The 27,265-nt window shown below is 35.7% G+C and overlaps 4 protein-coding genes and 2 long non-coding RNA genes across 7 annotated transcripts; 3 read left to right on the top strand and 3 right to left on the bottom strand.

The window, feature by feature from the left end:
* Nucleotides 1-7,904: 7,904 nt before the first annotated feature.
* LOC104814392 lies at nucleotides 7,905-10,124 on the bottom strand. 2 transcript variants are annotated; one of them, XR_771905.1, is made up of 4 exons: nucleotides 10,036-10,124; nucleotides 9,513-9,584; nucleotides 8,234-8,345; nucleotides 7,905-8,113 (listed from the first exon to the last, which is right to left on the bottom strand). It is a non-coding gene; the product is annotated as an uncharacterized LOC104814392 (long non-coding RNA). The 2 variants fall into 2 exon arrangements; XR_771904.1 differs by having other exon boundaries at nucleotides 7,905-8,345.
* LOC104814393 (ABC transporter G family member 14) lies at nucleotides 9,875-12,944 on the top strand. The gene is made up of 5 exons (XM_010542411.2): nucleotides 9,875-10,284; nucleotides 10,441-11,230; nucleotides 11,359-11,514; nucleotides 11,643-11,830; nucleotides 12,052-12,944. Exons 1-5 carry the CDS (start codon nucleotides 10,120-10,122, stop codon nucleotides 12,700-12,702), a joined length of 1,950 nt encoding a protein of 649 aa, XP_010540713.1. The 5' UTR covers nucleotides 9,875-10,119; the 3' UTR covers nucleotides 12,703-12,944.
* Nucleotides 12,672-14,743, bottom strand: LOC104814394. Its single transcript, XR_771906.1, has 3 exons — nucleotides 14,611-14,743; nucleotides 12,933-13,073; nucleotides 12,672-12,764 (listed from the first exon to the last, which is right to left on the bottom strand). It is a non-coding gene; the product is annotated as an uncharacterized LOC104814394 (long non-coding RNA).
* A 437-nt stretch (nucleotides 14,744-15,180) lies between these two features.
* LOC104814391 (upstream activation factor subunit UAF30) lies at nucleotides 15,181-16,465 on the top strand. The gene is made up of 2 exons (XM_010542410.1): nucleotides 15,181-15,489; nucleotides 16,147-16,465. The coding sequence occupies exons 1-2, from the start codon at nucleotides 15,265-15,267 to the stop codon at nucleotides 16,270-16,272; spliced, it is 351 nt and encodes a 116-aa protein (XP_010540712.1). The 5' UTR covers nucleotides 15,181-15,264; the 3' UTR covers nucleotides 16,273-16,465.
* Nucleotides 16,466-17,395: 930 nt separating this feature from the next.
* On the top strand, nucleotides 17,396-21,572 carry LOC104814390 (beta-galactosidase 15). Its single transcript, XM_010542409.1, has 15 exons — nucleotides 17,396-17,565; nucleotides 17,661-17,869; nucleotides 18,036-18,102; nucleotides 18,200-18,292; nucleotides 18,375-18,518; nucleotides 18,625-18,713; nucleotides 18,892-18,997; nucleotides 19,094-19,181; nucleotides 19,282-19,400; nucleotides 19,500-19,661; nucleotides 19,784-20,075; nucleotides 20,188-20,297; nucleotides 20,422-20,652; nucleotides 20,739-20,950; nucleotides 21,108-21,572. Exons 1-15 carry the CDS (start codon nucleotides 17,413-17,415, stop codon nucleotides 21,499-21,501), a joined length of 2,469 nt encoding a protein of 822 aa, XP_010540711.1. The 5' UTR covers nucleotides 17,396-17,412; the 3' UTR covers nucleotides 21,502-21,572.
* Nucleotides 21,573-22,368: 796 nt separating this feature from the next.
* LOC104814389 (arabinosyltransferase XEG113-like) lies at nucleotides 22,369-26,905 on the bottom strand. The gene is made up of 13 exons (XM_010542407.2): nucleotides 26,646-26,905; nucleotides 25,585-25,824; nucleotides 25,290-25,495; nucleotides 25,107-25,212; nucleotides 24,754-25,010; nucleotides 24,171-24,306; nucleotides 23,737-23,831; nucleotides 23,553-23,606; nucleotides 23,340-23,453; nucleotides 23,129-23,227; nucleotides 22,938-23,048; nucleotides 22,733-22,819; nucleotides 22,369-22,657 (listed from the first exon to the last, which is right to left on the bottom strand). Exons 1-13 carry the CDS (start codon nucleotides 26,806-26,808, stop codon nucleotides 22,529-22,531), a joined length of 1,797 nt encoding a protein of 598 aa, XP_010540709.1. The 5' UTR covers nucleotides 26,809-26,905; the 3' UTR covers nucleotides 22,369-22,528.
* Nucleotides 26,906-27,265: the final 360 nt, after the last annotated feature.

Raw genomic sequence — 27,265 nt, 5'->3', positions numbered from 1 at the left:
TATGCAACTGTCTTATAGAAAATACAATTGGGAGATATGACCATAGTTTCCAAAAAGTTTTGATAATTAAAATTTTAAATTTTAAAATAAAAAACATTTATAATATTTTATATGTTTTTTTTATCCAATATTTATTTTTTGATATCAAGTGGATATATATATATATATATATATATATATCACCTATAATGATATGATATGTTGAGATTTTCAAGCTCACAATGATTTCAAATATGATATAAAATATTTTCTTCCACTCACGAAAAACGATAGAATTGTCTGCAAAACTAATTAAATCATAATCATTGAGCACCTAATTTATTTTATTTTATTATTATTATTATTATTATAGTAAAACAATCTAATGCGACAACAATATTTTTATTTTCATTAGTATTATATTTTCTGATTAAAATAGTATTATATTTTCATTTATATTTTTAAATTTATTTAGTTATGTTTTGGACCATGAATATCGCATGATTTGAATGTTTTTATAGTAGATTTGCCCGGAATCGAATATATTAGTTTTATTCTTTTAGCCTTTTGTTCCTTTGGTCAAATTATTTCGAGATTTGTCCGACTTGCGAAAACCTTATAATATACATTTTTTTTTTGCTAATTAAGAACTTTAGACCTCGTTAATAATTTTAGGTCCGAATAAACTATTTTCCATATTGACTTTCTCATGTCATTATTAAGAAGATTTTCATGAAATGTTAGGTTTAAAATTCGTTTTTATTATATATATTTTTTTTTTCAAATCACTAAACTAAAAGCCATGAACAATATGAGTAAATGATGCTTTAAGAAGCATCCTTTTGTACCACTTGTTCATGGGTTATCTATGATTTTGTTGACAGTTTCTTGGCTGGATGTAAATTATATCTAATTATCTACTATATTAATACAAATCACTTTTACCAAAAAAAAAAAGCCATGAACAATTTGGGGCAATGCCAATTAATATATCTTTTTTTTGGTGAAAATTAATATATCTTCGTTCTCAAAGAAAATTTACGAGTAACAACAACAACAATAATAATAATAATTGATTGATTTATGTTCCTCTATTATTAAAAATAATCAATTTTATATTTAAAATATATTTGCTTAAATTCAGTCCACTTGAAAAATGGGAAACAGTAGTGTATATGTATGGTGACTCAACCATATGCGATTTCCAAAAGTGATAAAAAAATATATAAATACTGAAAATATAAAAAGGATAGTATATTAAAAAGGCAAAACAATATTAAAAATGGTTGCTTTTCACACATCCCGATTTTCAGAAAATCAAGGATTCATATCTCAAGAACAAAATATTAAAAATCCTCTAGGTGCTAAAACATTAAAAACGATAAAATAAAAAATACAAAAAATTCAAAGCAAATTATATGGATCAACTTATTTTTTTTTGGATAAAATATATGGATCAACTCAATAGTATGGTTGTGTATAATTAATCTCTTTAACTCTATAAATTTTAACAAATCCTAATGTAATTGTTGTCGTTATAATGAGTTTAAATATATATTTTAGTTTTACTTTTAGTAAATTTCTAATTACATAGCATATAGTTCACAAATAAAAACATATAATAATATGTAAATTTAAATTCTGTACAAAATTACTAATATCTGCTCCGATTCTCATCATTTCTTTTTATCGGTTGACATAATATTTATACTTATCAGAAAATGTATTATTTGTTAATTGAACCTTGTTATGATAATTTCGTGGTCTAAAAAAAGTTGTATATATACTGTTGTAGAATATATGACATTAATTCAACATAGTTCAATAAAATTTTATGGTTTTTTCATCCGGAAAGATTAATTCTATTCTCTTCGCTGTTAATTATTATAATAAAATATCAAATGATTAAAAGAAACGTGGATCACAAATATTTCCACACCCAAAAACCCTAAAACAAAAGGTGGCAACAAGCATACGTATTAGGCATGGGTTCACCTTCTCCGTTCACATTCTTTATAATTATAGCCACCAATTCACTATGCACGAAACTATATATATCAATCTATATATATAGACCCCTATACCTGTATGCATTGGTGCCAATAATACACCTAATTTCCGGTCTTTATCTCCTCCCATTATTTGTTTTTGTCTAAAATGTCAAGTATAGAGATTCGAAATGATTTAGATGTCTACGTATATGCACATACCTACACACACATATATATGTATATATATGATTAAAACTACAAAAAGAAAATTATTTAAATATCTGGTTAGAGGTTTGGGGGGGGGGCATAATTTTAAGAGAGACGACAAAACGTTACTGATGGAAGATCTTCCTCTTTATCACTTTATTTCCGTCACGTCTGCATTGAAAACACACACGCACACTTAGAAATTCATTTCATAATCACGCCATCTAGCGTGCATTATGTATATATATATATATATATGTGTGTGTGTGTGTGTGTGTGTGTGTAGTTAAACTCGTATACAGACGAATATCTACGCCGTAAAATTGCCAAATTTTACAGAATTGTTTTCACGACAAGTATAAGTTACGATACTGCATGTGTTGTCGTTTATGTAATGATATATGGCCGTTTGTCATAATATGAATTTTATCATTCAATCATGTTGGGTTTTTTGCTTGAAACCCAAGAAATAAAAACCAAAGTATGTTTTCTTAGAAAAACAATTTATGTAATTCGAATTTTAGCGTTGGATATTCAAGAATTCATACAATATATCAAGACTGGAATGAGTGCCGTTATCCTACGAAAAAGCCATTGAAATTTTACTCCAACCCTAACTTCAAAATAACAGTTTCTAAATATTACTATATATATATATATATCGTGGTTTGATGATGTCATGACACAAACATACGTGACCAAATACACGAGTGTGCGTGTCAAATTGTACAAATAAAGGTTTTTGATGTGTCGAACGCAGAAGACCGAGTAAAAAAAATTAACCAATCAGTACAAACGTCTTACAGAGAGTGGTATCTAATCATCATCATCCTTCAATTATTTACCTTTTAAAAAACAGTAAAAAATTATTATTGAGGATGAAAAGATGATGCGGACGAAGATAACTTAGAAAATTTGAGTTAAGAAACATCTTATATATGTGCGTGTGTGTAGAGAGAGAGAGAGAGGATGATGATGGATTTGGCTTGTGGCAATTTGTGATCTCACAAGTGCTCCTTTGCAAATTGAAGATTGCATCCCACCAATTTTCTACTTTCCACGCGTGTTTTTTTTTTTTTTGTTTTAATTTCATTACCCATATGTGTGTGTATAGATATATACACACACACGCACACGCATACACACTTTGAAAATCTTAGGTAAATTTAAAAAAAAACTCTGTAAAATTATATTGAACATTCGCAAAATTTTATTATTACTGCAGTAAAAAAAAACGGTCAAATGAAAGATGTTGTATTTGTATAATTTGACTACATAAAGCTCAATAAATGAAAAAAGATTTTCTCTGTTTGGATTCCAAACAATCAATGTTCTAGAAATATTATTACCATAATAGGAAAATTATAGTTGAAAGCTCATTTCACCTAATTAATGAGATAACTTTAACTATAAACCAACACACGTAATTAACACGCTCAACATTATAGGCATATTACTAAATAGATGAAGAATAACAAAAAAAAAGGACTTGCCATGATATATATATGTATATATACGTGTGTGTGTGTGTGTGTATAGAGAGAGGATAATTTATTATATCAATATACCATATATTATGATAATATAGATAAATTATATGACCTAATTAAATTCATCTTTTTAAGCCAACTTAATAATTAATGCATCAAGTTGGATCGGAGCAAGTTTACTTAAATTTAGTACTTTGTTGCTTACCAAAGCAAAGGTTGGGAGATCAAATTGGGTGGACTTATATTGTCACGGGGATTACATACATTAATCTACAACTTTATAATTGGTTATATATATATATATACCATGCGTACATACACATGCACGTATTAAATACATACACAAGCATAAAATAGACTTGTGAATTAATCTTAAACGTGATTATTTTATTTTATTTTTTGTTATTTTTTTTGTGGCCAATCTTAAAATGATTATCTGAAACTAAAATCAACACCAATATAATACAACGACTCAATGACAAGTCGATACGTATAGACAATAAAAGTACAAAAAGTGTTCAACGTCCCCATCATTGCTTCAACACGATATTTAGTTATATGTTCTATGTGATAGACCGCATTTACTCTTGCATATTTAAACAAAAACAATAATGTATAAAATTCCGAAAAACAATTATTGACTTATGTTTGGTAAATGACTTGTGACATTTTTCTTTTCAATCAAAATATTTTATAACCACTAAAAAAAATTACCAAGAGAATACTTTTTTACATGAGAGAAAATTTAATATGTAACATATTTGTACTAATGTACATGATTTATTATTAATGTTCTATGTATTGCATGATTTAGTGGCAATCAAAACATACTCGCCTGTGTACACACATATATTATAATGTATATAATTAAATTTTAATGGCTGAAATATAATGAGTGGGTGGGTCCGGTCCACTCAAAAAGGTGAAAAAAAAAGAGTAATGATTGATTGAATAATTAAAAAAAAAAAATCACGACCGGACATGAGAACCGGCGCCCATTAGAAGATCGGAGTGCTTGCCACGTGTCGACTTCCCAACTAAATCTTGAACTCGCTAAATGACATTTTTGGACTCACCATCTCTATTTAATTTTTCATTTCTTATCTTTAATTATCTTTCCCCCCTTTTTTGGTTATTTCCTAAATTTATATGTTTTTTTTTTGGTTATATGTTTTTGTTTCACAAGTATAATCATATGGTTTGGAAGGAACAAAAGTATAATCGTATGGTATGAAGTTAATTAATCAAGCTTATAATAGTTTTAACTTATTAATTCTAGTTATTTAATAATTATCCGGTCTTTTTTATTATATAAAAACAGATTCAAAGAACAAATTTATATACAAACCAAACATCTCGATACAATCGAATTGTCCTCGATCTAGAGAAATGTAAATTAATTTTCGAGTTTAATAAGACATATTTAATTACTAGAGTAAATTTTTTGTCTTGACTATTATTTTCTATTTATTACACAATTAAAATGCATGGATTTCACTTCAACGAGTTACTAATACAGTAAAAATATTATTTTTATGTAATTAGGTTCGAGTTTTAGAATTTAGATGAAGTTTTAACTGTCTGTTACGGAAAAAAAAATATGGAAGGAATCTTACAATCATTTTCGGGAAAGGAATCTTAATTACAACGTTTAAGAATTTATTATGATTAGTATAATTCATAAAATATAAAAACATTTGGGTGCAAACGACCATTTGTCTGTTCTTATCTTACTAACTAAAACTCAAACCCTAATCTAAAAATCTCAATAATGAGAATTGATCAATTTATTTGTAATTTAATTCCACATTTTTCAAATCCCGAAAACAAACTCAAATCAAACATAATCTTGTTTGGCTTATAGTTCGATCTATAAATGGGTATTTAATATAATTAATTGCTGATTTTATTCATATAAAATCGTTCCCTTAGAATTCATTCGAATAATTAAATGTTTTGTTCAATGATAAGTAAATTATAAGATAGAGGAAAAAAAAAGTTTCGCCAATGTCGTGAAGCGTAAATTGAGATGTATATTGTGCGTTATGGGCGTTACGATCTTCCAATATTTCAACGTCGACAAGGAGAACACAAGAAACGGTTGTACGGACACACACACACACACATATATATATATATATATATATATATATGCAAATTGAGGCCAACAAGATGTGCCCTTTACGAAGGATGCGCATCAAAGACTATTCGTTTTTTTTTAATAAAAGTTTCCTAAAACTTTAGAAATAGAAAGACTTTACAACCCACAGAATTAAATTACATAAAAAAAGAAAATTATGGAAATTAATAAATAAAAAGGGAAAATAATAAATTGAAAAGAAAAGCCTGGTTCCACTTGGAGCCCATATACACTCAAAGATCCGAGTGCTCTCTGCATAGAGATCTAATATATATATATATATACTACATATATAAATTTAAAGCGAAAAAAAGAATAATATATAAAACTATTATAAGTATGTATATTCATTATTCCCTCATCAAGATAAGTAAGATGCTCTTGTTTATGTTATCTCCGAAAAATTCAATCTCCAAAGTGAGAATATTGAATTTAATACGAATCTATACAAATTAATTAAGTAGATGTATAAGAGAGGTGTGTGTATATATATATAACCCCATACATATATACAAAGAAAAAGAAATAGACAGAAAGAATAGCGGAGAAAAGTTGATCTGCAACATCTAATCTCACGTCCACATAAATTGTAATCTTCTTTTTTAATATGTTATGCTAATTTTCACACACACACATATGTATGTATGTATATATGACTCAAATTTGGGTAATTTAGTAGTAAGAGAAGATGTAAAGTATGTTTTTATTGGGTTCAAACTCAAGCGTGAGAAGAGGTATTCATCTGGGTTTTTTCGGTCATCTGGAAAATTTAGTTGGGTCAAAAACGCGACTAACTTCCATATTATAAAAAAATGTATGTATATATGTATGTATGTATGATATGTTAGATATTTAAATAATGCGATCACATAATGGTCGTATCTCATTTGGAGGATTCGAGTGTTGGCAGTACTTTAGCATAGAAGAAACGAATGGAAAAAGAAAAGATATTATTATTTTTTCCTATAACTAAATGGTCCAAATCCGAATAAAATTGAAAATGAAAGGAAGAAGTCCCTCTCACAAATATTTCCTTAATCTTAACAAAATTATCATTCATTGATAATTCAGTATATATATATATATATATATATATATATATATATATATATATGTGTGTGTGTGTGTGTGTGTGTGTGTGTGTCTCAAATTTTGATTGGCTTGGTTCAAGAAGTGCACAATTTTTACTTTTGTGCTTTGATGTTTTTTTTTGTTATTCATATGACCATTATTTTGGACAACTTCGTTACAAAATTTATTCTAACTCGTATAAACGGTCCAATGGAGCGTTATGTGTACTCTTATATTATATTGTCACATGAAAGTTAAAAAGGCTTATTACCATAATAAATATTTAAAACAATATATATATGTGTGTATATATATTTCATTTTAAGACAAACTAGCTAGTGGGTTGTTGAAATTACTCAAACACAGAAAAAAGAAATCTCCTAGACAAGTAGGTTTTGAATTGAAGTGAATAAAAATAAATAAAAGAACAAAAGAATTGGAATTTTCCACGGGAGGGGTGAGGTGGAGGATCTAAATCTAATGCTTTCACTATCATCTTATACTACGATCTCCTTTGCCCTATTGCAGAATTATTTAAATTCCTTTTTTTTTATAACTAATATCGTCTCGGCTCGCTTATGTCGGTCCACTCTTCGAAGGAGTTAATATTCTTTCCATATAACCGAAGAATAAATACAGGGGAAAAGAATTCTCGATAATAAAAATTGGGTAATCACATGCTCGTAACCGCAACGCTACATCACTCAATATTATTATTATTATTATTATTATTATTATATTTCAAAGCCTAGATTAGTTTAATCCCTCTACAACTTTGACTCGATCAGCAGACACTGAGATCTGCCACATTATTATATATTATTAAAAAATAAATTTAAAATACCAAAGAATCGAAACTTTTGGGAATAATATTTCGTGTATGTACACATTATTTACAAATAATATAATAGTTTTTTCACTTATTTCTTTCTTCAAAATCATCAAAGCAATGTTCGAATCGCTAACATCATCAATACTCGTTTTAGATTTAAATCATTTCAACTATCTTTTTGTAAGAGAAGAATAAAATAAATAAATAAATAAATAAAAACAAAGGCAATGGAGCATAGTGTTCTTCCGTAGAGAATAAACCCGGAGCTTTTATTTATTCGTTTTATACTGAAATTAGGAGAGACATAAATGCAGCTCCGACATGGCTCTGCTGTTCTGTCTGAAGAATTTCGAGTTCTCACGAAAGCTGGTGACAGATACCATTGCATGAATCGAGTCATTTTCTGCAGGAAACGAAAATATAACTATTATGCGTAAAATATAAGAGAGTTCATGCAACTTACTATGTAGCTGCTTCACAAATAAACATAGAATTATACTACTTGTTGGAAAACCCATCTCACAGTCTTTTGGGCCAAACACCGTTCCACACCACAGGCCGGACGACATCTCGAACAGTCAACCCCCGACTCCGTGCAATAGCCGGAAAACCACGTGGAGTAACTCTAACCAAAACTGACCGGTTCAAATAAAAATTCAGATCTCAGAAAGAATCGAACCCAAAAATTGAGGTGGGACTTCCCCAATTATACTACTTGTTCATGTATCAACCCAAAAATTGTTGAAAAAAAACCAAAAAAGGAACCAAATAAATAGATAGATTATCTGCAAAGAGAGTGATATGGTTTGTTTAGTTATAAAAAATTTCATATATATTTGACATGGAGGAATATCCAAGTGAGAGTGCGAGATTGAGGACAATGCATGTGGAAAATAATCCAAGTTATTTGTATGGCTTTGTGCTAAACTATTATTCATGGCCAAGGAGTTATATTCTCTTCTCACATCAATATGAGCTTTTCTCATAGCACAAGTGAATGAAGGTTACTGCATATAATAATGGTATTTGCATAGAATAACATCAACATCAACATCGCCATGATCAATCCCAAGTTTATTTAAGACTGGCAATACGAATTCTTGTTTCTATTCATATTCATTAAAAGCACATAACAACATACACAGAAAGAAAAAAAACTGAAGCTTTGAAAAGATTTAACTAAATGGTGACCAAAAGCAACATGACACAGTAAAAGGGTTTGTCTTATTATCACGCTTAAGACTGGCGTGCTGGAAACTTGTTTTCACATGTGTGATGGAAAAAAAAAAGAAGAAGACAAATCAAATCCTAAATGATGTGAAGAGGGTATATATCTACGACCAGATCTATTGGTTTAAAAAAAAAAACAAAACAAAATGTTCTTTTGGTTAGAAGAAAAATGATTTGTGGGGAAAGAAAATGTTTCACATGCAGGCAACATGAGCACATGAAGCGTGGTAATGCAGACAATATAGGAAATGATATGAGAGATATTCATATATTAAAAAAGGAAACTATGTTATGTGAAGAAAATGGCATGTGACACTGAAAACCCCATAACACACATATACTATTTTTGAAAGATCTCGAGGATCTTCCTCCCACTTGCATCTGCTGTTGTGATCAAGGCAATTTTAGTTTTGGATGGTGGAAAGCATCATTATTGTGCATGTATTATGCAAACCCATTTCCCTCCCAGCTTTTCTCTTTTCCATTTTCGGTTCTATTCAATCATTTTCTCCAGCCACGGCTCGTATCGAATCCACTATTCTTCTCTATGTGAAAATAGTTCAAGGCCTTACCTGTTTAATATATCGCTCGAGCAGGTTAAAGTCCACGAGTTGGTCCTCCAACGGCTAAAAGCCTCTGATTGTCTGCAATCACATCATACGGTTAGAAGCATTGGAACTCACTATATCTGCAGAATTTCTCAACTTTAGAATTGTTAACGGCGTAAAGCGACAGTTCACACGCGTAAGAATCCACAAGGGTCAAGGAGGGTGCTGATTAATAAAAAAAACTGAACTAGAGGTAAGATTCTGATAAATGGAACAAAGGAAGAGATAGGTATAAATATTTGGTAAAGGTTAGCTTTAGAATAATTTAAAGGAAGGGAGGGGAGTGAAGGTGGGAACCCACCATAGACGATTGATCGGCCAACATCGTAAAGCCTCTCTCTCTCTCTCTCCTTTTTGCAAACAGGAGAAATTCTAAGTGTGAGTGGTCTCTTCTCGGTAGTACTATATATTTATGTGCTTACAGGGTTTCACTTTGAAGGAGTCAAGCCAAAGTTAGCAAAGGTGTGAAGAGAGAAACTCCACTAACCTCAACTCTCTCCTTTGGTGTATCTCCGATATCATTCTTCCATCATCGTATAAGCCTCTCCATAATTTGCCACCACGAACCATCATGCCTCAGAACTGCATAGCACCAAGACCTGAAGAAAATGGCGGAGGCCTGGCACAAGGTCAGGCGGACAAGTCAGAGATGCAGGACAAGGCCGTACTGGCTTTCCCCATCATGGCCAATTCACAACCTGGTTTCCAGCAAACCTTGTACCCGATAACTCTCAAGGTGCCTCTCTCTACCTGAAAATCAGAAGAAAAAAAACCGTCTTGTACTTTTTCGGTTTCATCAAGTTTTGTGTTAATTGTGTGATCACTGTTTTACCAGATGGAAAGTTCAATCTAATGATACCTGGTTCCTGCCATTGGTTTTTCTTGTGGACAGTTTGAGGAGATTGTCTACAAAGTTAAGATTGAGCAGAAGGGTTCGTGCTGGGGTACCTGGAGCAGCAAGGAGAAGAGGATCTTGAATGGCATAACGGGAATGGTTTGCCCGGGAGAGATATTGGCGATGTTAGGTCCATCAGGAAGTGGCAAAACCACTCTTCTTTCAGCACTTGGAGGGCGTCTCTCTGGAACTTTCTCTGGGAAAATCACATACAATGGTTTGCCTTTTTCCGGCTCCATCAAGCGCAGAACAGGTTTTGTCGCCCAGGATGATATTCTGTACCCTCACCTCACTGTCTGGGAAACCCTCTTCTTCACTGCACTTCTGCGTCTACCAAGCAGCTTGACGAGGGATGAGAAGGCTGATCATGTGGACCGAGTTATTACAGAACTGGGATTGACTCGGTGCCAAAACAGCATGATTGGAGGGCCCTTGTTCAGAGGAATATCAGGAGGAGAAAAAAAGAGGGTCAGCATTGGTCAAGAAATGCTGATCAACCCGAGTTTGCTCCTTCTCGACGAACCGACGTCTGGTCTTGATTCGACCACTGCTCAACGTATTGTGACCACAATCAAACGGCTAGCTTCTGGAGGAAGAACAGTTATCACCACCATTCACCAGCCGTCGAGCCGGTTATACCACATGTTCGACAAGGTGGTTTTGCTGTCTGAAGGTAGCCCCATTTACTACGGCCCTGCATCTTCAGCCCTTGAGTATTTCAGCTCTGTCGGGTTCTCCACTTCCATGACAGTCAACCCAGCTGACCTCTTACTTGACCTTGCTAATGGTAATTCTTCCTTTCTTTTCTACTTCTAGATCAAGAAAAAACCGGATGAGAACCCTTTCTTGTCATCTGTAATTGTCTCCCTAACCACCACCTCTTTCTTGTTATCCATCAAAACGTGAAAATTACAGGAATCACACCTGATTCTCAAGCAGAGAACTCGGAGCAAGAGCAAAAGACAGTGAAAGAAGCCCTTGTTTCAGCTTATGAGAAGAACATTTCTACTAAACTGAAAGCTGAACTCTGCAACTCCGAATCGCATGGAAATGACTATGCCAAAGCTGGTGGTAATTTTCTCCGCTCCCCAGTTCACAACGCCTAGTTCCTACTCATGGGATAATGTGTTCCAAGTAGACTTGCTTTGTCCTGCTCCTGTACTGCTGTTAAATGATGCATCTTTTCTGAAATCAAGCAGGAAACAACTTCAAGCCAGAACAATGGTGCACAAGTTGGTGGTACCAGTTCAGTGTGCTGCTCCAAAGGGGGGTCAGGGAGAGGAGATATGAATCATTCAACAAGCTTAGAATTTTCCAAGTCGTCAGTGTGGCTTTTCTTGGCGGCCTTCTGTGGTGGCACACGCCAAAATCTCACATTCAAGATAGAGTAAGATTCTAATTCTGAATGAAAATTAAGTAGAGAATGAACAGCCTGAATTATTATTTCTCCTCCCTTAATCAGATTGAAGGCAGAATCCTTGCGTAAAGATGCATATGATTCTTCAGATCTCTTGATCCACAATACAAAATCTTGATGATCTAACCGGACTCCTACATTTATTCATCTTGCTATCTTTCGAGATGCTAATGAAGGAGCTATGAATACAGGTTGCCTTGCTATTCTTCTTCTCGGTCTTTTGGGGCTTCTACCCACTCTACAACGCAGTTTTCACATTTCCTCAAGAGAAGAGAATGTTAATCAAGGAACGATCTTCCGGAATGTACCGTCTTTCCTCATACTTCATGGCTAGGAATATCGGTGACCTGCCCCTGGAACTCGCACTTCCAACCGCGTTTGTGTTCATAATTTACTGGATGGGTGGGCTCAAACCTGACCCCACTACATTTATCCTCTCACTACTGGTTGTTCTCTACAACGTCCTTGTCGCTCAAGGTCTCGGCTTAGCCTTTGGAGCTTTTCTCATGAACATTAAACAAGCCACAACGTTAGCATCCGTCACTACGCTTGTCTTTCTCATTGCCGGAGGGTACTACGTGCAACACATCCCTCCCTTCATCGTCTGGCTCAAGTACCTGAGCTATAGCTATTACTGCTACAAGCTTCTTTTGGGTGTTCAGTACAGTGATGACGATTACTATGAGTGCTCAAAGGGAGTTTGGTGCAGAGTTGGAGATTTCCCGGCCGTTAAATCAATGGGACTGAACAGTTTATGGATAGACGTGTCTGTCATGGCATTGATGTTGGTGGGTTATCGGTTCATTGCTTACATGGCACTGCATCGAGTGAAGTTGAAGTGAAGTCCAGCAGAAAGTAACAACTAGGAATGGGATGAACAAGAGACCACTGAGAGTTTTTCAGCCTGCAACCGAGGAATAATATTAGTATTAGACAAAAACAATGATGTGGAATTTTGATCATATCGGATGACTTTTTTTTCCCATTTTTTAGGCTAGATGGTAATACTTCTAAGTTTCAGAATAAGACAGTGAAACCATGTACGAGATAAGAAGGGAAGCTAAGCATATACGAATTTTCCATTTGCCAAGTGGTGAAACGAAAGTGACAAAACTTGCAACCCACTCTTCTGTGGATTTAGTGCTGTGCCTTTGTGGGGTTCCTTGATAAAAAAGGGCCTCTATGCTTTACTAATCACCTGCAAGTGCATCAACTGAAGAAAACAATGAGAGGGATAGATCAGAAAAAGAATAACAATAGAAACCACTTGTGGATACTAACAGTCACAGCACATGAACAGGCATATTGGACCACCACGGGTTTCATTTTAGTCTCAATGCTCTCTAGTTCGTTATCTTCCCTCACAAAAGCAGGAAAAGGCAAATTTTGATGCGATTAATTTTACCAACCATTCAGTTAAAAAGCAGACTTTTCAACTCCAGGATTATTTCAACATAGTTCCAAAGCAAGGATTCTCGTTTTCATGGGGAGACCATGAATAAGGATTTGCGGGTTCATGAGTGTTTTCCGCAGAAATCACTGATTTAAAATCTCGGGAGGAGGATTGCTGGAAACTTAAATGAATGTTCACTTCATATTTTAGCTCGAAACAAAAGAAGAAGGCATGCTACGATTTTACAGAACAAAAGGAAGGGGAAAAAAATAGAGGAAAACAAATAAATCATTGGGTGAGAAGGCCCACAAGATATGCTTACACATTAAAACATAACTTTAGATAAGTGGAAGCTGATGGAAAAAAAGACATCACAACCAAAATCCATGTCATTCCCTACTTTGTCGTGTCATTGTCATCACCTAGAATAATCATCTTTAACACTAGAAAAAACCAGGTATATATCTCTGCCATCACTGCCTAAATAGTGATTTAGTTATATCTAATCATGTCCTTTTCCTTTATATAGAGAGCATATTAGTTCCCGCTTAAGCGTACTAAACTAAGAGATTGACCAAGCCTCAACCTTAACCAGATAACATTAAATAAACAGAGAAGATGAGGAATTCCCCATCTTTAATGGGCCACACATAGTGAACCTAGTTGTGAACTCCTCGTCATTCTCCCTTGAACCAACATGGGTGACTTCAGCATAGTGGCAATAATCTCATTATATATATATATAGATTCAAATGGCGAGCTTATATCAGCTAAACCCTAGTGGAGATGATCTAAAACTTAATATACATATATCTATCTAGATAGATTCAAATGGCGAGCTTATATCAGCTAAACCCTAGTGGAGATGATTTAAAAATTAGCACTTTAGGACTATCAACATGAACACGACAAACAGGAAAATGCCAAATTGTAGTTTGAAACAAAACCGACACTACCCCCTAACAAGTATTTCGAAGCACAATAATCGGTTCCTATGCAAAACCCACATAACTCATGTCAGTGTAGGGCATGATGATGAGAGATCTCGAGGACTTACAGAAACATTTTGCATTAAAATACTGCTTGATAAGCTGACCAAACCCAACCATTACTGCAGTTAATTAGGTTTCTACAACATGAAATCGATCTCGACAACATTAAGAGTGTAGATTATAGACAGAAGATAAGATAGTTTCAACAAAATATTTTTCAGAAACTGCGATTTTTTTTCATGGAGCAAGGGAACATCGTGAACTGAGAAATCGTGCTAGGCATTTGGACAGAAACATCGCAAATGTTGGATTCAGATGAAAAACGTTGCGTTAAGCAAAAAAATAAAGCCGCATGAAAGTCTCACCTATGCAACGTGGTGGTGATGCGGCGGATACGGAGACTTATCCGGCGATCTTGCGGCGGAGCGCCCGCCGGTCGGTCGCCAGAGAGAGCGCGTGCGAGGAACAGTCAATATAGCTCGCATCCGTGAAACGACACCGTTTGGCATCACAAAGAATCAAAGATTCAAACCCTAATTATAATTTTAGCTTAAAAGTGCACATCGACCCTTATATTTTCTCTCTTTTCAAAAATTGACCCGATAGTTATTTGTAAATTCGTATAAATCCAATCGTATAATTTCATTCCGTACAATGTTTAGGCATTTTGTTTAACATAATGGATTATTGAAAGACTTGTAATGGATTTTGTTAACATATATCTATTATTCTTTCAAAAGTTTGGTGTTTGGATTATAATTGTCGGATTTTTATTAATTCGGTATTTGTTTTTTATTTTTATTTTTTCGAATTTAAATAAAATATATGAATAAATTTAACCTTAAGCCCAAAGCTCAAAGCTCAAAGCCCAAAGACCAAAACTAATTCATTGAAGCCCAAATGAATAAAGGTGGCGAAGGCTCCACAGAACCATTCCGTCTTCTTAGGGTTTTAGGATACAGTGCTTCTGTTTTCTTCCTCTCTTCCAGGAGAAAAAATTTGAAATCGCGTCGAAGAAAATGGCGGCAACTTCTAGGGTTTTCGGAGCTTGCAGGACTCTGATGGCGAAGGCGGCGTCTTCTTCAGCCACCTCCACCGGCGCCGGAAGTGCTAAAGAAGGAAAAGGTATACTGAAAGCGGTTCCTGTTTCGCAGCAGCTCGCTAGCTTCCTCGGCACCAACGAAGCTTCTCGTACCACAGCCGTGAAGAAAATCTGGGAGCACATCAAGCTTCACAACCTCCAGGTTATGGATTTTTTGTCTTCATCCTCTTCTCGAGTTATTCATTTCGTCTCATCATGCATTTTTTACGAGTAGAATCAGCCGTTTGAGGTTTGATTATACGAATCGTGTGCGAAGTATCTCTATGTGTATGGGTAAAATCCACTGTTTGGGATGCGAATGTTATCGGTAACGTCAGGCCGTTCTCTGTTGCTTTGCATTTTTGGCTCAGTGGATTAATGTCCGCTCTGTGTTGTTCTTGTCACCGAATTGTTCATCATCAGGAAATTTGTATCCTCTTGAATGATGGATTGAGGTATTGGATTGAAGAGTTTCGATCCAATGCCTAAACAGATGCAGTGTTGAGTTACAGGATTCTGGGCAAATATTTTGAAGCAAGAGCTATTGGTATTTATTCATTGGTTGTGGAGTGGAAATGGTTTTCTCTGTTCAAAGTTCAAAGATTTCGAAGCCAAACATTAACAAGCCATTAATGAGATGTGCTTGAACACAGAATTTAGTGTTGGTTTTCTTCTTATGCTTAAAACTGATTGGAATGATGGGGGTATGAATGCTGTAGATTAACATTGATCATTTCGTTTGTGCTCAGAGTATGTTGTTTCTCCATTGATGGCCTGTTAAACAAGTGATTCCGACTAAAACGTGTTTTGGTTCATGTAGAATCCGGCAAACAAGAGGGAGATAAACTGCGATGAGAAGTTGAAGACGATTTTTGAGGGGAAAGACAAGGTCGGGTTCTTGGAGATTGCGAAGCTGTTGTCTCGACATTTTCCTAAATCCGGCTGATCCACGTTTCTTTATTCTCGAAACGCTTTCTGCATTTCCCGCTATCGTGTTCGTCTACGGCTTGGCTTTTCATCCAGCCAGAAAACCTTTTTCTGTTAGTCTTTTAAATGTATATGAAATTTGGGATCGATTGAAACATTGGATGCATTTTGTTTTGGACTCTTGACTGATCTATTGTGTGAAATTTATGTCATGAGGGCATGGATGGAAATTAGGGACATGGGTAACCGAATTTTGTGGCCGGTGAGGACTTATGCCATGGGTTTGAGTGCGGGTCTAGTTGGCCGATTACCCGTACATTCACTAGGTACGGGTAATCCGAGCCAAGAGGAGAGGTCGAGATATGAGGTTGATGGTCGGAAGTTGAGTTGAAAGGTGGCGAGGCGAAATTAGGGTTTCGTTCAAATGATGGTCGCGAGACAACGTTTTAAATTTCCATTTTAAACGTAACTAGGGTTTTAAAATGTCGGGTTTCCAACGTAGTCGACGTTGTGTTAGGGGACGTGATGAACCCGAATGCCTTGCTAGTTGCTACCGTGGGTTCTGCTCTCCGCTCTTGTCTCCGTAACTAACACCTCGACACTGCTCGCCTTGTAGTCAACTGTCTCGGCTTTACCATGCCCCGTGTGTACATGTAGATCGGGTATCCGATCTTTACGAAACCGAGATCAGATAGACTACAAAAAAGCCCGAGATGATGAAATCGAAATCGGGTATACTGCAAAATTTTGGTATCCGATCCATGTTAAATATGATTCTTGGATGCTTGAAACAATAGTACTTTAGATCAAGTGGCATGTTAAACTTCCGTGACCCTAACATGGTAATTCAAACGTATTTCGTTCAAGGGTACAACGGATTGACTTCTATAAAAAAAAAAGACTAAATCATATCTAAACCGTCAAATAAACGGATTGACTTCTATAAATATCACTAATTTATATTTATAAAAGGATTTAATTCTATAAATAACACTAATATCTATTTAACCTCGGTTATAGATAAGTAGAGATGAGTCAGAAAACGACCAACAAATTACAGCAAAGACCACATGTCTCCCCTTATAAATACACGCCATTCTTTCTTCACATCATATATTCATCAATTTCCCAAAGAGCTTTGGATAAGGAGACGTATCTAATGGATTGTCTTAGAAACATCCTTCTTTTGTCTTGTCTTTTCACTTCTGTCTACGCCGCCACCGTCTCTCACGACAGCCGAGCCATCACCATTGATGGCAAACGTCGAATTCTTCTCTCCGGTTCGATTCATTACCCAAGAAGCACGGTCGAGGTATACATATACACATACATATCATCAAAACATATACATACATGTATGTATGCATCGTTTGATATGTATTTTTCAATGGGTTATATATATATTAGATGTGGCCGGATCTCATAAGGAAAGGTAAAGAAGGGGGACTCGACGCGATCGAGACATACGTGTTTTGGAATGCCCACGAGCCAATTCGTCGTCAGTACGATTTTTCGGGGAATTTAGACTTGATCCGATTCATAAAAAATATTCAGAGTGAAGGATTATACGCAGTTTTGCGAATTGGACCGTATGCCTGTGCCGAATGGAACTACGGGTAACACCCATTATCATCATCGCCATTATTCTTTCTTATATTGATCATATCATACATATATATATATACATATACTGTTATACATATACATATGTATGATGATGAAACAATTAAAACTAAACTTTGAAATCTAACTTTGTTCTTAATGATGAATGTTTACATATAGAGGGTTCCCAGTGTGGTTACACAATTTGCCCGGAGTCCAAATGAGGACTAACAACAGTATCTTCATGGTAATTCAATTTGCAAACTAACAGATATAATATTATATCATTATTTCAATATATATATATATATCCTCCTAATCATTTTCTAAATTTAAATTTGCAGTATGAGATGCATACTTTCACAACTCTCATAGTAGACATGATGAGGAAGGAGAATCTCTTTGCATCACAAGGAGGTCCCATTATCCTTGCCCAGGTATACACACACACACACACAAAGACATGAATCTATCAAATATAATTTTATTATATTTAATTAATTATATGTAATTGAACAGATAGAAAATGAGTATGGGAATGTAATGGGACCATATGGAGCAGCTGGGAAAGAATATATAAATTGGTGTGCCAATATGGCTCAGTCACTTAACATTGGTGTCCCGTGGATTATGTGCCAACAAGACGATGCCCCACAACCCATGGTTCGTACCAAATTATTTCGATTTTTTTTAACAAAATAATATTTTTGTTAATTAATTTATTATATATTAAAATTCTCATTTTTTTTATTAATCTATTTATATTCAGCTAAACACGTGCAATGGATTCTACTGCCATGACTTCAGACCCAATAACCCTAACACTCCTAAGATGTGGACCGAAAACTGGACCGGCTGGTATGCATTTTTATCCATTATGACTGTCTCTGATTTTATTGCAAAAACAATGACTACTAATTATAGTTATCAACTTGATCTTAATCATATTTATCCCAACAAAACAATAAAAAACTACTAATTTTAGTTATAATTTTGGTTTTTTAATGGTATTTATATTTGTTTTTGTAAATTTTAGGTTCAAGAGCTGGGGAGGGAAAGATCCGTACAGAACCGCAGAAGATCTTGCTTTTGCTGTCGCAAGATTCTTCCAGAAAGGAGGGAGTTTCCAGAACTATTACATGGTTCGTTCTTTTTCAAAAAAAACATTTTTTATTTTTTAATTTCAAAATATTAACAATTACATTAACCATGAAAACGTTATATATATATATATATAGTTCCATGGAGGTACCAACTTTGGCAGAACAACAGGGGGTCCGTACATCACGACCACGTACGATTACAATGCTCCTCTTGACGAATACGGTAGATTTCATACGAATCAATCATTTTTTTAAACTTTTCATAAAAATATTACAGAATATTCGAATTTTAATAACAATTTTTTTTTTAATTTACGATTTAGGAAACTTGAACCAACCGAAATACGGGCACTTGAAGCAACTCCACGACGTGCTTCACTCCATGGAGACAACACTCACCCAAGGCGAAGTCTCCAACGTTGACTTTGGGAACTCAGTCTCTGTAATAACATTTAAAACTCTCATTTATTTATTTATTTATTATTATTATTTAATACGGAATTAACTTGTGGAATGTTTATAAACATTGATGAATATATAGGCAACTACTTACGCAACCAAGGAAGCATCGAGCTGCTTCTTCAGCAACGCAAACACTTCTTCTGATGCTACAATAAACGTACAAGGCAGAAACTACACAATCCCAGCTTGGTCCGTCACTGTTCTTCCAGATTGCAAAACCGAAACTTATAACACAGCCAAGGTTCGATTTCATATAATCCACGCAAAACCCATCTCGCAAAATTCCTTCTTTCTCAAGAAAAAACATGCATTATATAGCATTATGTATGTACATGATGATGATGATGAGGATGTGGTTATCAGGTGAACGCTCAGACATCGGTGATGGAGAAGAAAGGGAAAGATAAAGCGAAGAAGATGAGATGGTCATGGAGATTAGAGGATGTGGAGGAGATGGTGATGAAGGGAAGGGGAGATGCTACGTTCAGCAAGCTCGTGGATCAGAAGGAGATGGCGGATGATCAGAGTGATTATCTCTGGTACATGACTAAGGTCAATCTCGACCAAAACGATCCCGTTTTGGGCAACAACTCGTCTCTCCGTATCAACTGCACTGCCCACGTCCTTCATGTCTATGTCAATGGAGAACACGTCGGTGAGTTAACGATATGATCAATTGCCTTGTGAACCAAGTAACCGGTTTTTGAATACTTTGATAATTACCCTAACATGCTATTATATTTGTGGATCTGGTTTTTGTTTTCCAGGCTCTCAATGGGCTAAAGATGGAAAATTCAACTATGTTTTCGAGCCAACAGTTAAATTTATCCCCGGAGTTAACATTATTAGTTTGCTTAGCGTCACTGTCGGGTTCCAGGTAAATATAAACAGATTATATATATACACACACACTCCTTATCTACATGAGCTTGGAAAGACATATCAGAAGTGTTTTATATATGGTTTGATGGGTTCTGGTTTTTTGAATCATTCCACAACAGAACTATGGATCTTTCTTTGATCTGGCACCAGCTGGAATAACGGGATCTGTTCAAATTGTCGGAAGAAACGGAGCAGGAGCAGAGACCGCTGTCAAGGACTTGTCTACTCAGGCTTGGACTTACAAGACAGGTTTGAATGGCTTCAAGAACCAGTTTTTCAGGTCGGATAGATCATCTTCTGGATGGTCAAAGAGCAATGTCCCGACAAACAGAATGATGACATGGTACAAGGTAATAATCCACATCATCATCATCATCATCGAGAAATCATTCATTTGGATTTGACCTAACTTTGCTTTGTGTGTAAAACGATTCAGACAAGTTTCAAGGCTCCTTATGGAACCGAACCAGTTGTCGTGGATCTTCAAGGGCTCGGAAAAGGGACCGCTTGGATCAACGGTAATAACATCGGACGTTACTGGCCGAGCTTTCTCGCCGGCCAAGACGGATGTTCCGAGGTTTGTGATTACAGAGGCTCATATGGCAGTGAGAAGTGTCGGTCCAACTGCGGTCAACCCACTCAAAGATGGTAAACCTTTCTCGAATTTCATCTCAGTCGAGTTCTTTTTTTAATCAAGTACAAATCTTTATCGAAGTTTACTCGAAAAGATCGATTCTTTTTTCATGTGTTCGATCCAAAAATCTTGTTTTTTTTAAAAAAAAAACATGATATGGGTTTGTTTCAGGTACCATGTTCCTCGTTCTTTCTTCAACCCAAAAGGGAAAAACACATTGGTTTTGTTCGAAGAGATGGGAGGTAACCCTTCACTCGTAAGATTTCAGACAGTTGCAGTCACGACCGTATGCGCAAACGTATACGAGAACAACGTTCTAGAACTTTCTTGCAACGGGAAAAGAATCTCCGAGATCAAATTCGCCAGCTTTGGAAATCCACGTGGCGAATGCGGATCCTTCAACAAGGATACTTGCGACGCAAGCAACGACGCTGTGGCCGTTCTGACAAAGGAATGTGTTGGAAAAGAGAGATGTTCGGTCAATGTGTCGGAGGTTAAGTTTGGAGCATCTAATTGTGGAGGCGCTGCGAACAGACTTGCTGTTGAAGCTGTTTGTACGATTTAAAAAAAAAAATTGTACATTTGTATAAATTTGTTGTTGTAACCAAAGCTATCGTTTTGGTTATTTATTTCTATTGGCAAATCCATTTTTTTATAAAAAAAAAATTGATGTGATGATTAATAAATATCATTGTAGACCTCTCTTTTGAATATGAAGTTTCGAATTTCAGGTCTTCTTTGAATATTTTTCTTACAGTTCATATATGCATCTCCAAATGTAAGGCGATCCTCTATTAAAAATAGGATAAATATCTTCCCAGAAAAAAAAAACAATTGCATAGTTTCAGTATTTAACAAAACTTGAACTAAAGATTAAGAATATGGTTGGGTATTCCGGTTTTCAGGTTCGAATTTGCTATATCTATTCTGATTTTATATTACATTTAGTTTGGTTTGGTTCCTTTCGGGTTTCATGAAAAAAATACTTATTTTTAAAAACAAATTACAAATTTTTTATCGAATCCAGTTTAACTATAATTATGATTATATATATATTATTTGATACAGATCATATCAGTTTATGAATAACCGAACCGAATGGCTTCCCCTAATAAAACAAATAGAATATACCAAAACTTTATTCAGAGCAACATAAATATTTTTCATAGAACAATCTCATTTCTAGTTCAGGGTTTCTATTTCTATTGAAAAGTATTTAAAAAAAAAAATCATGTATCCGTGAATGTTATCTATCGAGAAACCTCCAACTCAATTGGTTGATAGATCTGTCCTCGATCTACCACGAGGTCACGAGTTCAACCTTTCTCGTCATGAATTTCTCTTAAACCCGTCAGTTTTAGACTGTTTCACGTGGTTCACAGGCTATCGAGTGGGGTCGAAGAGTATACGCAGTGCGCATTTGAAGGGCAGCGGCAGTATTCCCACCGTTATAAAAAAGATAAAAAAAAAGTTATCTGTCAAGAGTTATAACTCCTCAAGAATATAGTTTCTTAGCCCTCAAGAAACCTGATACCCATGATCTCATTAAAAGCCACTTCTGATTCGGACAAGTTTTCTTGGGGGACAAGGCGTCAGAGAAGAGGGGGAGGCTTCTCGTCCCAATACATGTCGTAGTAGATGTGTCCTAAAGTCCGGTTCTCCACGCAACACCATCTCCCCACGTATCTCTTCACCCTTCTTCTGAATTTCTCTTCTCTCTCCTAATCCCCCAAAATTAAAATTTAAAAAAAAAGACAAATTAAAAATGTCTCCAAGAAAAAGATGAGGTGGCTTACCTTGTCGGAAAATCCGGTGAAAGCATCTTGAACCGAATAAAAGTTTATCACTTTAACATCCTTCAAGGAAGAGAATGTCGCCTTGAACTGTATATATAGCACGAATGAAGTGATTATTCCAAAAAGAAAAAAATAACCATTTTCTCGATACATAAACTAAACCAAAGTAGAGAGAGAGAGAGAGAGAGAGAGAGAGAGAGATTACTCTCTCTTCGCTGCTCCGTTTTGGAAACTTGATGAAACCGGAGGAAATTGTGTTGTCTGAGGTTTCACATCCTTCATGGCAAAGCTTCACATCGAGCCATGACTCTTTTACCTGAAACCTAAAACATCAGAGGACGGAAATTTCGGACAATGAAAGGAAAAAAAAAACGTCTTCGAGGTGGTTATCATTACGTGTTTTGGCAATAACGGGTTGTCGAAGAAGGAATATTCTCTGATTCCGATCCCCGGGCCGAACTCGTCCTCTGGTAGCTCTTTCAACATGGTATCTATCTGTACTTCCGTCGAGTTTTCAGGCGTTATGAGGTATTTTTCCCGCGTCTCGGGCAGATAGGGAATGATGGGTACGTACGAAGACGAAAACAGAAGGAAGAAGTTGGTGTACCTTGAACACATGATCGAGAGGGCATAGAAAAGGTTGCCGAGTCAAAGATCCTTCAAGAATTCCGGGATGTCCGAACCACAACTTGTCCAGCCTGCACCACAGCGGGGGCATGACCTGAAATTTTTGTAAAGACCGACAAGTTATCGTCGGGGTATCACTCTTACCGCTTCACCAAAATTTTGGTGAAGACATATGTGATGGAAACTCACTCACCAGAGTACGATTTAACAGAGAAGCAATGGCGAGAGCTGATCTAATTTGTTTAATCTGTATATAGAGGAAACCCCAAAAAAAAAAAGTAAAATGTTATGATTTAGAAAAAGGGTAATGAAATAGTTTTTTTTTAAAAAAAATTGAAACATAATAACAATAATAATATTGATAGTACAATGCGTACTTGGTGGTTGACGAGGGCGAAATGGGAAGCAAGAGTGTGGTGGCCATCAAGTAACATGCTTTTCGGAATAGATGCCTTGAATGCCAAGAAACCTCCTGCTTTGTTCATATAATATATATATAACCCCTTAGATGGATTGGCGGGTTTGATTCATTCGTATTTCATACACTAATGTATGCTCCAGTAAAAAAAATCATAACTATTTGATTTTTATATCGAATTCAATTCGATTATATATACGTCGTCCATTTCGATTTTTATCAATATAAATACTCTTTTTCTATAAAAATTTGATTATTTTAATTAACTCAAAATCGGAATGACAAAAACAAATAATTCATTAGTCCGATCCCAAATAAATTTGGGATTAAGAACATGTTGATGTTGACATATTTTTATATATTGTTTGAAAATCAGTATGTGCACATACATACCTGGAGCGTCGTAATACTGTGGTGGGTCGTAGAAAACCATTGCTTCTCGGAGCCTATGACGTTTCCCTTCGGTGCCTGCGTATTGGAATGTCGTATGGACAGCATACGGTTCCAGTCTCAGCTGTTTATACGTTCCCTGTCCATTTTTTTGTTTCAAAAAAAAAAAAGAAAATTGAGTTTGAGTTTTTGATACGTTTACACTAGGGTGGATATAGATCGGGTGTCTGAAATTTTCGAGTTATCCGAACCCGAATGTTTTATTCAAATACAAAAATTCAGAATACTTTTCTAAAGTATGGTTTGGGTCGGATATTCGAAATTTTCCCATTTAACCAATCTCGTGAACAAATAACCAAATACAAACCCGATTCTCGGATTTCTGTGATAACAAAACCCGATCTCATCATCTCATCATATAAGAGCCGGTTACCCGAATTTCGGATTTTTTTTCCCAGCAGAGGGCGATTCTCCGCTAACCCTCGTCTCGTACCGCCTTTTTCAAAGGGTTTTTCAATCAACTGACAGAACCAGAGACACGTGAAAAAAAAAGTTTTTTTTTGGGGGGTAGAAGAAGACAAGGTACCTGAACAAAGAATGTGTGGCCACTGCAAAACACGCTAGCAGGCAAAAGCCCGACCTTGAGATTCCCATCGTACGCATAGAAAACCCCGCTGTCCCCATCAACTGACGGGCCTAACCGTTTCCGGACAATCTCGTTGAATCCGATCTGATCCCAAATCTGGTCGTCTGCCAAAAGGGTGTCTTTCCATTCCTTCACCAGTTTCTTTGCTGATTCCGTCGGCCTCCAGTGGAAAATCCCAATGTTGTAGTCAGCTTCCACTTCCAGATTTTCACAGAAAATGGAAGAGGGAAGTTCAGAAAGAAGGAAAAAACAGACAAGTGATTGAACAAGAAAAAGAGGGCATTGTCTTCTACCTTGCTGCCAAATATCCAGACTGTCATCAACGACTGTCGGCACGACTTCATCAGTCGATGTCAGAATATCTGCTTCCGGGTACCTCGCGAGATAGGGTAAAGGGTTCTACCGCGGAAGATACGAACGATCAGGCCGAGAAAAGATACGTTTTCACGAAAAAGTCGGGTCAGAAAATTCAGTACCTTTAGCCAAACCACGTCGGAGTCGCACATCAAGAGCTCATAACCATAAGGCAAGATAGCGTCGATGAGAATGACTTTCTCCCGTCCCAGTTTGTGAAACGAAGCGGAACCCCACCCGAGATCGGCTGCGCTCAAATGGCTTCCCATGTCGAAAACCGGAATACCCTTCCAGTACAAAGCCTCTAACAATTTCGTGTCCAATGCGCCTATATAAAAAAAACGATAACACGGTATTGTAAGAAACGTATGAAGAGGCGGGTAAGATAAAACGGAGAACTTTAGCTGTAAAACTCACCGATTAGGACGTTGGAAAGGCCTAGACAGGTCAGGTGTTTAACCCAATTCAAGATGAAATCCATAAAGGCAAAGTTCCCGAATGTCACGATGACGATGTTGTCCTTCGCCCTTCCTCCGACCAGTTCTTTCGTCAGTCTGAACGTCTCGAGAGGGGGCATTTTCTTGTCATGAGGAGGCGCCCGGATCGGAAAATCCGAGGTTAAGTTTGATGGTGAATGAGCGGAAAATCGGCCGACATCTGCAAAAGAAAAAGCTCATATGCACATTGTGCAGACTGTTCACGGAGAAACTAAATCCAGTAATCTTCAATGGAAAGAAGCTACATAATCTTTGAGACAAACTTTTAGAGGAGGTCATTTTGGTTATTAACCAATTAACTAAATCGAACTGTAAACCAGATAAGATATAACCGTAACTGAACCAAATCGTACATAAAACCGATCAGTTATGACTTCTCTAAATCCGAAAAAACCGAATTCAAGCCGAACCCGAAACTGGTAAGCCGTAGAGACAGTGTATAAATGATTGAGTCAGACCACTGGAAATATCTGATCGAAATGTTACAAAAAAGAAATCTTTTAACAATGGTGATTGAAAACCCATCTCGTAAAATAATCCAACAGAAAAAAAAAAATCGCAAAGCGTATAAAAATTTGGTCTCTTTTGGCAAAACACTGTCTCTGTCTCTCAGGTTCATTCTCAGATTGTTACAGAACAGGAAAAAGGTTCGATCTTTTTCAGACGACTGGGTTTTCATCTCAGTGGCAATGCGATCGAATAAGAACAAAACGGATTAGAGAACGCGACCCACAAAACGGATCAGTATAGATATATACGCATATACACAAACATATACAGACAGTGGCGGATGCACGTTAAGGGCAATGGGGGCAAAGGCCCCCATTAGTTTAATTAAAAACTGTATTTTTCTTTGTAAATTTTTACAAATTTGCAAATAAAATTAGAAATGCCCCCATTTATAATAGAAAAAATTATGTTTGCCCCCTGTTCAATAATTTTCTAAATCCGCCACTGTATACAGAGATAAGAGGGATTTACTGGAGAGAGGAGGAGAAGAAAGAAATGATGAGGAGGAGCCATAGGAAGAAGAGTTAATGGCGGAGAAGACGTATAAGGAAGAGATTATAACGCCGACGATCACCGTTACGTGGACCGTCACGAACACAGTCTTCGATTTCAACGCCTTTCGCCAACCCTCCATTTTCTTCTTCTCCACAACTTTCTTTTTCCTTTTTGCTTCAAATCGCCATTAGAGAAGCTTCACACCTCTGTGGTTTTTGTTCTTCGATCGATCAGATCAATTTTTTTTCTATGGCCAACTTCGTTTTCCGCTACTCTTCAACGTCTCCATAACTTCAGCCCCGTTGATGATATAATGATTTTACTTAATTAAACTTTGGGTCAAAATATTACTGATATGGCAAATGCAATATCCAAAATTAATAAATTCGTGATTCTCTCTTGGATATGTGTCCGAATTGACGTTAGATTATATATATATTCTCTTTGTTTCAGATTAAATGACGTTTTACAATTATATTTTTGTTTCAAAATAAGTGATTTTTTAGGCAATTTTTAATATTTTTTTAAACTTTATAATAGTTAAATATTCTATATATTTAGAAATAATAAATAAGAATGTTTTGGACAAATTATTG

This window comes from Tarenaya hassleriana, unplaced genomic scaffold, assembly GCF_000463585.1.
Source record: "Tarenaya hassleriana unplaced genomic scaffold, ASM46358v1 Cleome21, whole genome shotgun sequence".
NCBI lineage: Eukaryota > Viridiplantae > Streptophyta > Magnoliopsida > Brassicales > Cleomaceae > Tarenaya > Tarenaya hassleriana.
Note: the sequence above shows the minus strand (reverse complement) of the source record. Positions and strands in the feature narration are given on the sequence as shown.